General features: G+C 49.2%; 1 protein-coding gene across 1 annotated transcript; it reads left to right on the forward strand.

Annotated features, from left to right (window-relative positions):
• The first annotated feature begins 6,634 nt into the window (after positions 1–6,634).
• On the forward strand, positions 6,635–8,488 carry LOC123414894 (uncharacterized acetyltransferase At3g50280-like). The gene has a single exon (XM_045106687.1). The coding sequence runs from the start codon at positions 6,768–6,770 to the stop codon at positions 8,160–8,162; it is 1,395 nt and encodes a 464-aa protein (XP_044962622.1). The 5' UTR covers positions 6,635–6,767; the 3' UTR covers positions 8,163–8,488.
• Positions 8,489–11,497: the final 3,009 nt, after the last annotated feature.

The following is an 11,497-nucleotide window of genomic DNA, read 5'->3' on the forward strand; positions in this document are numbered from 1 at the left end:
AGTAAAAAAGCTACCTTCGAGTGTATCCTACAGATCCACTCGGAGGCTTAACAGACCTTCATTGAGGCTCATGTAGATGTGAAGACAACTGACAATTACATGAGTAGCAACTCGCTCCGAGTGCGACCTTAGAGTCGCGCTCGAAGACTTAGCTGCGATCACGAATCGCCTAAGTAAAAAGCTTCCTTCGAGTGTATCCTAAAGATCCACTCGGAGGCGTAGCAGACCCTCATTGAGGCTCATGCAGATGTGAAGACAACTGACAACTACATGCTCCGCATGTTTGCCATTGCCTTCACCAAGAAACCACGAGCCAAAATCGTGTCAAAAAAATCGCGAAGGAAGAGAAAAATATTCGATTCTAATTCAAAGTTGGTTCAACGATAGTCAGCTCGGTGTAGATCAAGCTTATCCACACCGAACCACGAATGTGACGGCCAACAACAGTGGCCAAAGTTTGATACAAATACCACTCGGCATACCGAGGTAAAGTTTTTTAAGCGTCGTCAGGACTGGCACTGGGACTGGCAGGCTCCGCAAACGTGTCAAGGTCGATCCCGTCTGCGATGCGAGTGGCTGTCTCAAGGAAGGTCTCCATGAAATCTTTGAATCGAAGCTTCTTGGTGTTGGCGACCTGCAACGCCTTCAGCTTCTCTTCGCAAGCTTCCTTGCAGTGCACTCGGACCAGCGACAGCGCCACGTCCGCACCACAGCGAGCAGCAGACTTCTTCCACGCCTGCACTCGGTTCGGGACGTCCTCCAGCCGAGTCATCAAACCTTCTATCTCCCGCCGGGACTCGTCTTCGGGCCACAGCTCCTTGTCGATTCTGCCGACAACTTCTCTCAGGCGGCTGATGAAAGGTCCCACTCTGCCAAGGCGAATGTGCGCTGGAGCATGTCTCGATTGGCGTCGTCACCGAGTGGAACGTTCGGAATAACCGACCGCTCAATGTCAGCTGCTTCAGCCTCAGCGTCCATACAAAAATCTGCAAAGACAAGACGAGCAGAAAGTAAGCGCAGCATGAAATACAAAGTCAAGAAGCACTCAAAAAAACTTACCACCGAGAAGCGCAATCATCTTTATTGCCCAGTCACTGACGTACTTCTCCTGTGATATGCACCGACTGTTCATCACCTTCATCTGCCCCATCAGCTCAGTTCTTTGTTTGCCCATTTTCTCAATTTCGGCCACCAATGCCTTGTTTGCCTCACGGGACTCCTCCAAGGACTTCTCTCGTTCAGCAAGAGCACCCTTCACGCCAGCTAAGTCATGCACAGCTGCCTCTAGTTCCGCAGCAAGCTAAATCTTTTCAACCTTCAGAGCGTTGTACGCTAATCCCATCTCGCAAGTCTTCTGCAAATCAGCGCGAAGAGAAGATCAGACAAATTCAACAAGGAAAACAATAAAACCTCAAAGTTCTTCAGACCCCTACCGACGCAAGCAGTCGACAGCGGTCTCGGGGACTACACCCAGTGGGTTCACTAAGAGTGACCCCACTGGCATGAAGCTCAAACAGGTCCGCCCTATTGAGCTACATAACAAAAAACAAGCCTATGAGGCTACTACTACCCGACCTGAGTAAAATTACTCTCGGGGACTACTTCCAGTAGGTGCACTCCGAGTGCCCCCACTGGCACCATTCGGACAGATTAGTTTTCACCAGATCAAGTCAAAGACAATGTATATAAAGACAACTGCCGGTGCAAGCACTCGACAGAAGTCTCGGGGACTACACCCACTGGGTTCACTCAGACTGAACCCACTGCAAAATAATCCTATTGTATCCGAGTATATCGCTTAAACCCCCAGTGGGTTACAAGAGAAAAGCAAATACTTACTAGCGCACTTACTCGGATATCGTCCCGGAGCTCCAAGCTTCTCTTGTACAGAGATGCGATGGAGTCGTACGCCCCCTTCGCATCACCCTCCATCAACTCCACCTGCACCATAGCCTCCTTGGCGGCTCCCACTTGATCTTCCGGGAGGTGTCGGGCGTCGTACTGGACAGTCGACGGGCCCGGCACCACAGGAGACTCCTTGGGCATCCCAAGTCCTGCTCCAGTCGGTTCAGCCGCGATGAGCACCGTTTCAGTCGACGGCATCGTCTCAGTTGGCGGCGCGTCCATGGCGGGAGCGGTAGCAGATGGAACAACCTCTAGGACAGGCACCGAAGCTTGCCCGGACCTCTTCTGTTCGTCCTCCTCCAGATGAATCACCTCTGAAGGAAGCCCGACTGAACGACGTGAGGCCACAGAAAAAAGGGCAAGATCAAAGACAGAATTCGCGAAACAATAATGTAAGCTCTCAGAGTCGTCACGACGTACCTTGCTGGGATGTGGCAACGTTGTCCGTATCCATGGGATCGTCTTCGTGGCGTGGCGGAGAAGTGGCGGAGGTAGCAGCTCTGTCGAGTAAAATCCACTCGACTAATAAGCATGAGTTCAATCAAATACTGAAAGAAGATAGGAGAACAAGACACTTACGCTGAGGCAACGGGAACGGCGATCCTCATCCGAGGCAAAGCCTTCCGAGGCTTGAATCCACTCGGTTTGGCCACCTTGGAAGGTTGGCCCGCGGGCTCAGCAGCAGTGTCCCTGGTCCTCTTTGTGCTCCGAGCACTCGGAACCACGGGAGTTGCTGGCAAGGCGCTCGGAACCATGGGAGGAGCTGGCGAGGCACTCGGGGCCGCTGGAGGAGCTGACGGAGTCACGGGTTCGTGACGGCGCTTAGTTCGAGGCTCTGGTGGTGGGGGTGGCGAGCTCTGCTCCCCATCTTCCCCCTCCTCCTCTTCGGACTCCTCCTCCGTCTCCCCACTGTCAGAGACGTACTCGACGCTCTCCACGCTGCCCTCCTGGCTGCCTTCCTCTTCCTCAGCCGGATTCCCGTTCGAGACGGAAGAAAACCAGTTAGTCCACGCCTGCACGAGATACAGTCGACAACATTAGACGTCAGATAGTGATGCAAGAAAAATCGATAAATCTAAGAGAATTGTAAGCACTCGACAAGATATACACACCTCATTCGGAGGAGGGTTGTCAGCGCGGAAGGGCTTCACTCGCCGGGCTCCTCTGGGGTTATCACAAGCGCCTGTGATGCTGCGGACCCACGCCGTCACAACCTCCCCGGTCACGCATTCGGGGTGAGTCCGAGTGGAGTCCTCAGGCCCCGTGTAGTGCCACATGGCGTGGTGTTGAGCTTGCAGAGGTTGGATCCGCCGACCCAGAAAAATCTCCAGTAGATCCGTGTGGGTGACTCCCTTGCGGACGACATCTATCAGCGCTTCGACCAGAGGCTGAATCTGGATCTTCTCCATCTTCGTGAGCGCAAGCTGCCTGGGCGGAGCCGGTCGGTCTAGGCTAAAAGGTGGCAGTCCAGTCGCGGCATTCGGGCAAGCGACGTCCTGGCAATAGAACCAAGTTGACTGCGAGTTCCTAACGGACTCGGACAACTGGAGAGCGGGATAGCTACTTTTGTTTTTCTTCTGGAAGCCTAAGCCTCCGCAGAGCTGGAGAATATGAGTTTTGTCGTCCGGCTGGTTAAGTCTTTTGACGGTTTGGGATCTAGCGGAGAAGATGTACTTAAAGAGCCCCCAATGGGGAGGACAGCCGATAAAGCACTCGCAAAGCACGACCAAGGCAGAAAGATGAGCTATTGCGTTGGGAGGAAAATGGTGGAGCTGCGCCCCGAAGTGGTTCATGATACCTCTGAAGAAGGGATGAGGAGGCAGAGAGAAGCCTCGGTACACGTGACTGAGCAGCAAGACGCGCTCCCCCTCCTGGGGCGCCGGCTCCGTCTCGCCCTCCGCCGGCAGCCTCCACGACTTGTTCTCGATCATACCTTGCTCCACCAGCTCCAGCATGTCGTTCTTCGTCACCGTGGAGGGGAGGAAATCCCCCTGGATCCAACCCGCCGGCAGTGCCCGCTATCGCCGTTGAGCAGGAGCCGTCGCCTTCTTCTTCTTCTTCTTCAGCGCCTCGAGCTTGCTCGTCTGCCCCTTCGTCATGGTGGAGGCTGCAAATCCGCGGGGGAAGAGAGGAAGGAAAAAGCTTAGGGTGCATAGGAAGCCACGGGAGAAGCGGGACGAGTGTGAGTTATCAGGCGAGCGCAACGAGAAACCCTCACTGGGAAGGTTTAAATAAGGTTCCGACTGGGTCACTAGCAGGTGGCCCCGAAATCTTATCCCCCGACCGGCTGCTGCGATATTAGTGGAGGAGATGAAGGCGCGGTAATCGAGGCGGCAGAAACTACTCGATGATGATGTCGTCACCCCCGCTGAGCGCGCGGCAACCGAAATTTGAGGATCCCAGAAAATCCGCCGCTGTCCGTAGACCGGTCACGTCAAAAGATTACGCGAAAGCACTCGGTCTCTGACGGTTCGTTCCACAGACGCATCCACTCGGATCACTGGTCAAGAGGATAAAATGGATCGAGGCAAGCAACGCCAAAGTCGCATCCATACCAGTCGGATCCGTACTCCAAGCATCGCCTCGTCGTTCCAACCCCGATCCATTCGGGGACTAATGATGGGGCTATAGTCCCAGGGTAGGGTCATAGGCCTGCCCTATAGGTCCTACCCAAGGACTACCCTTCATAAGGGACAAGGCCCTTAGTCAGTTCCGACTGAATTAAGGACTTCCCATCATCCAGTCGGTGACGATTCCTCCATCATCCAGTCGGAGATGAGCATTCGGAACGTATCAAACTTACCGACTGGATTCCACTTTGTACATCGTAACCCCCCTGGAGGGCAACGGTCATACGTTTTCATGTACCATTATTAGCATTTAAGGCATACGTTACCTGTAACGTAGGCATTTATTCGCCACTACACCACCCCTGTGCACCGAACCGTTGTGAAGGGCAGCGCACTCTATATAAGCCGCCCTTTCCCACTGGTGCAGGGGTTAGCATTTCACTGTAATCCATATTCCACTCGACATCAAGCTCCCAAGAGCACTGAGACGTAGGGCTTTTACCTCCACCGTAGAGGGGCCTGAACTCATACAACCTCGCCGTAGCTAAGGCTCTGCCCATCCTTTCGTACCCTACACATCTACTGTCAGACTTATACCCACGACAGTCGACGAGGTGGCACATGTTTGCCAAACATCCGTCGGTGGATGCGTAGCAGCCCCCAAAATCTAATAGATTTGATTGATCTTTGACATAATCGAGCAATTGCTCTTTTTAAGGTGATATGCATATCGTGAATGCTAAATTAGGAGCCAATTTTGGAACAAAGTACTACACAAGATAATTTAATGAAGAAACTCTCAGGGCCCATATGTGCTGAAAAATAATTTGGGTCTGCGGCGCTTCCGTACCCACTGCCTCCATGGACAATGCTGATATCGGACTGAGATCCAGCTCTGCGACTTTAGTCATCTAATCTCCATCCAAAACGCATCCAACGGTCTATATAAGACGTAGGCAAAAACTTAAACATTTAGCCATTAATCTTTATCTAAAAAGTTCAGTTAATGACAATATTTGTATGCTAAAAAGTTTAGTTAGTATGTTGAAGATGTAGTTTTACTTACATATCACTAAAATAAATCAGATTCACTTTAGTAAAGTGAGTTATCTAGAAATTTTGAACCAAAAAATTCTTGGTGAGTAACTAAACATTTTCTTGTCTGTCACCGTTCATACAAAAAACAAGGCACGAATCGAAAGGTTAGGACTACCAAATACATGATCTGGAACGAATTGAAAGGTTAGGACTACCAAATCCGCCTACATTTCATATGTCATTTTTCATCTCGCTATAACATGATATTAGCGGATGCTATACCATACTTTTCTTAGCACATAATTAAAAATGTAAAGACACGATTGGATGATCGAGACGTGGCCCTGAAATCCACGAACATTTTTGTGTGAATTTTTTGATAGGCCTTGACGAGAGGGAAAGGCTAGTGTAAAAACAGCACTTAGCATGCAACAGAAAAATCAATGGGATGTCTCAGATTCAGTTTAAGAAACATGATGGAGGAGCCTTTGCATACATGACTGTTAGATAGGAGGGTTTTCATAAAATGTACAGAAGCTCCACCAACTCCCATGATGTGAATCTGATACAGATTAAAGATAAGAAGTGTTTTCCTTTAATATTCGACGAATGTCACTGATTTTTTCTATTTTTACACATAGGTGCTACTTTTACAAAAGTCTCTCCCAGTTGTAGATGTCCTGAGAGTGGTCCATATGGAGTGCACGTCACCGTATTCAGACATGTATCATGGTGGTATTTGGATACAGATGCCTCATGATAAAAAATAACTTGAAACATCTATATTGACTTTTTCTCTACAATGCAAGCTATCATTATAGTGTCTTATTAAATAATAAAAAATACAAACTGTAATACACATGCATCTCTCCTTTTCACTCTAACTTTTTCAATTTTTTACATCAGACCACACATTTTCTTTTCAAACACCCGCCTCTTGCAAAGAATCTCCTTCCTTATCCAAACCTATTTTTTCTGATATCTGATCCTACATGGCATACGGGGCATCACCTTGAGGACATGCATTGTACTCCCTCCGTTTCTAAATATAAGTCTTTTAAAAAAATTCATTAGAGGCATAGATATGGAGTAAAATGAATGAATCTACACTCTCAAAGTCTATCGGTGGAACCTTGACTTATACAGTATTTATTTAGGAACGGAGTGCCTTTGTGATTCGAGTAAATGCTACAGGACAAGAAAGCCTGTTCGATGGTCCATCGAGGGTCGCATCAGCAGATCCAGTGAACGAGCATGGACATGAAAGAAGCAGGAGGCGCCGCTGGCACCGTCCGGGTCGTGTCCCGGCGAATGGTCCGGCCATCCAACGGCAACGCGCCGCCGCGGGAGGACATCCACCTCACGCCCTGGGACCTCCGCTTGATCAGCGTGGACTACATCCAGAAGGGCCTCCTCCTTCCCGCGCCTCCCGCCGGCGGCGACCGCCTCGTCAGCACCCTCGCGTCGTCCTTGGCTCACGCCCTGGGCAGGTACTACCACTTGGCCGGCCGTCTCGCCGTCGAGGAGCGGCGCGACGGGACCGTCAGCGTCAGGCTGCGCTGCACCGGGGAAGGCGCCGAGCTCGTCCACGCGACGGCGCCCGGCGTCGCCGTCGCGGACATCGTCCGCTCGGTGTACACCCCGTCAACGGTGGTCCGGGCCTTGTTTCCGTTGAACGGGGTGCTTGGCGCGGACGCGGCCGTCGATTCGCTCCCCGTGCTGTCGGCGCAGTTCACCGAGCTCGCCGACGGCGTCTTCATCGCCGTGTCGCTGAACCACTCCGTCGGCGACGGGTTCGTGTTTTGGGAGTTCGTCAACGCCTGGTCGGGGATCAACCGGGGAGGACGAGCAACCAGCGACCTAAGCGACATCTCCGCGCGGGTGCACCGGAGGTGGTTCATCGATGCCAGCCCCGTGCCGATCCCCCTGCCGTTCAGCAAGCTGCAGCACGTCGTCCGGTGGTTCGAACCCCCGACCGTGCAAGAATGCTTCTTCACCTTCTCCGCCGCGAGCGTCAAGGAGCTCAAGGCGAGGGCGAACGACGAGATGGCCGGCACGGCCACCGCCACCATCTCCTCTCTCCAGGCCCTGCTCGCGCACCTGTGGCGAGCGGTCTCCCGAGCGCGGCGCCTCCCGCCGGGGCAGGAGACGTCCTACAGCCTGGCCGTCGGATGCCGAGGGCGCGTGAGCGGCATACCACCGGGATACATGGGCAACGCGCTAGTGCCCGGCACGGCGAGCTGCACCGCCGGCGAGATCCTGGGCAAGGGGCTGGGCTGGACGGCGTGGCAGCTGAACCGCGCGGTGGCTTCGTTCGACGAGGAGGCCGTGAGGGGGTGGCTGGAGAGCTGGACCAGGGAGCCGCAGTTCCGGTACTTTGGGAGCCTTATGTCCGGAGGCGCGGCGCTGATGACCGGGAGCTCGCCGCGGTTCGACGTGTTCGGGAACGACTTTGGGTGGGGAGGGCCGGCCGCCGTGCGTAGCGGCGGGGCGAGCAAGATGGACGGGAAGGCCACGGTGTACGAGGGGCCGGAGCGGGGAGGGAGCATGTCGCTGGAGGTGTGCATCGCGCCGGACGCGATGGAGAGGCTCGTCGCCGACGACGAGTTCATGGACGCTGTCACGATGTTGCCGGCCAAACATGGGTGATCAAATTCATCGGCCATTTCACCGATGCATAATCGATCATCTCCGGTCTCATCATTCAGCACTCTTCGCTTTAATCATGGCAAATTTGCACTGATCCGGACAGAATCAAGTGCTCCGCATTAAGGTTGCTGCAAGAATAAGAGCTGCATTAGTTTGAGCTTTCTTCTTTATGGATCATAGCAACGAAATATACATGCTTGTTGTCTGAGAAAAAAATGTTGTGCTGCCCTAGACTCCTAGTTCAACTTCAGTAACGTGTTAGGACTTAGGCGTTCATTGTGTAAAAGTGAACGGGAAGCAAAATTTGCAAGAATTTGTTGACCAAATGAGCACCTCGCATGAATGTATATTCTGCCGCGGTGTTCGGGGTATTGGCCCTGTTTGGATCCTAGGGTTAGAGTTAGAGTTGGTTAGATTGAACTCATCTAACCCTCAAAAATCCAAACACGGTGGGTTAGAGTGGGTTAGATGCATCTAACCCACCCAAAAATCTAACCCACCCAAGAGGTGCTTTTTTGGGTTAGAGTTAGGTGGGGCCCAGAAAAAGTTACTTTTCTCTCTCCCTCCACCACACAAAATCCTAGATAAAGGAGCCAAATGATTGGAAAAAATGCATTTATTGGCAATCTAACCCTTCCATCCAAACACCTTTTTGGTTAGAGTTAGTTCAGGGTTAGTCTAGAGTTAGAATCTAACTCTAACCTCTAACCGAGTTAGAGTATCCAAACAGGGCCATTGTTTCCACTTGGCTATCAGTCCCTCGTGGGATGGCGTGCACCTTCTCCTTGAGGACTGGTGAAACATGAAAATTGTTGAGCGAATCAGATGTTGCTCTGACAAGCGATTCGAGCAAGAGATTACCTACAACTCGTGGAACGTTTGAAAGAAGATGAATATGTGGATCTTCACCGACGCCTTCCAAACTTTGTTCGGCATTGCTTATCTTGGCGTCAAGGAAGAGCTTGAGCAAGTTCGGTTAGCCTTTATGCCGGAGATGTAGTCGTGTGTGAGAGTTGCCAAAGAGGCTGGCCATATCGAGGGTGTGTTCCCCAACATTTTTGCGGAGAAGTTTCGGCTGATTTGTTTCGAATCGATGTCGGGCCTCAAGCTCAATTTTGACAAGACTGAAGCCTTTGTCAATACATGGAACTTGGAGGACAAGCTCAGGACTGCTCACATGCGAAACTTTTACCTTGCCCAAACCATTTACTCATGTTAAAGATCATACACATAGTCCTCATGGTGCATATATCCACAATATGTATAGTGGGGTTTTGAAATCATGCACATAGTCCTCATGGTGCATGTGCAGCTTGCTCATTGATGCTATTGAATGACTACAAGTTACACCTGTCATGTCCCACCTCCTGCAGTCACATGATCCAGTTTCCAGATTCATGGAGTATTGTTTCTCACCACATGATACTTGTCAAGGACCAGCCCTATCAGCCTTGCAAAACTTGGCATACTTATTTTTTTTCCTCCAATTTTTCAGAATAGTTGGGTGTGATCATCCACGTGCTGGTTTCTGTTTTCCCCTTGTCTTTTGCCTTTTGATCATTTGCTTTGTCCTAATTCCTTCAAACATTGTTATAACTGGTTTGGACCTAACATCAAGGATCATTTTGTTGAAAACTTCACTCGGGTTGTTGACAACAAGATCAGTTTTGCAATTATAATCCATTGAAGACCTACACCAAGTTTGTACTAGAATTTTTCTAAAGCAAGTCCAGGCCTCTTCACACTTTGCTTTCAATCCTGCCATTGCTAATTCATGACCATGCTTGGTTAATGAGTAGCTAGCCTTGTCTACATGTTTTTTTAATTCTTTCTCTCTAAAACCAGCAGATTGAAAATTGGCATACATGTGCCTAAGATAGTATCTCTGAGGGGAATCAGAAAACACTTCATTTATAGCCTTAGCTTGCCCTTATTCATAAAATTAATAGCTATGATCATCAACTACAATTAATAACCAACTATATCAAGTATAATAACCCATAGATTAATTAAAAGTGCACCCATGTGGTGCATACCTTTTGCTTGTCACAAATAATGGTGTAGGTTCCAAATTTGCTTTCACTTTCAATACAACATCTAAGTTGGGTTAGGAACCATCTCCATATGTCAGTATCGTCCTTGTCAACCACACCAAAGGCTATGGGATAGATGTTGTTGTTTCCATCTCTTTGTGTGGATGCAAGAATTTGTTGTCTAGTGATTAGCTTGATGAAGCAACCATCAAACCCTGCATCAATGCACAAATTAGATAATTTATTAATTGCAAACAAATTATTTTATTCAATGAGCAATTGCAAATCTACCTATAAAGGGCCTGCAATCATTAAAAAATCCTTACTTTGATGCATGCAAGCAGTAGAACATGTACTTAAATCTAGGAGTTGGTGTTGGGTTATCTGGGTCCTCAAATGTTGTAACAATACACGCGCTACCAGGGTTTGTATCAAGAACGTCTTGTAGATAGTCTCTCAGTCTCAAGTACCACTCCTTGTAGTCACCTTGCACTACCTGAATGGCCTTCCTCCTAGCCCTATATGCCACACTCCTTGATACATCAACAAAAAACTTGACTTTGCTTTTTTTAATTAGTGATTCCACGAGTTCTCTAGGATCTGCTCTAAGAGAAGGTTCAACTACTTTGGACAACCACTTAGTAGTAACCTTTGTGTTCTTAGCTGATGCTGGACAAGTGTGCTCCATGTTACACTTCTTAATGCAGAAAAAAATTTCATGAGCTATCGTGGAGGCACACATGTAAAATTTACATTCATGTTCTCTTTGTGAACACCGAACAATAATTCTCGTCGGGGTGTTCCTGTGGTAGTGAAATGACCTCAAAGTCCTTATATGAAAATCCCTTAAAGCATCCCTGAACTGATAAACACTATGAAAACACAAGCTCTTGCACAATAGTAAATGTGAATCGGGAATTGAGGGATCAAACCATAACCTATCTTTCATCCTTTTGTTCTTAATCTTTCCCTTTTTTCAGGAGTTATGGTAGTTCAATTTCATCTTCATCTTCTTTTTCATCGTTGATGCCTAAATCATGAGGAAAATAAAACTAATCTACTTCAGAAACCAATTAGAAAATTTTTTTTCTCTCACTCCTGGTGAGATCTAGTTGTTGGACCTCAATTCTTCACATGTTTCAAAGGAAGTGTGTCTGAAATTAATTCCAGTGCTATAACATCTTCAGATGCACACTCTGCTTCTATTCCTACATCTTCAGCACTCTTGTCTGAATGAACAGAATCATGTGAATTTTTTTATTTTCAACAGAACACACTAAATAGAAAAACAAAGGGCATTAT

Source organism: Hordeum vulgare, chromosome 1H (genome assembly GCF_904849725.1).
Source record: "Hordeum vulgare subsp. vulgare chromosome 1H, MorexV3_pseudomolecules_assembly, whole genome shotgun sequence".
Taxonomy (NCBI): domain Eukaryota; kingdom Viridiplantae; phylum Streptophyta; class Magnoliopsida; order Poales; family Poaceae; genus Hordeum; species Hordeum vulgare.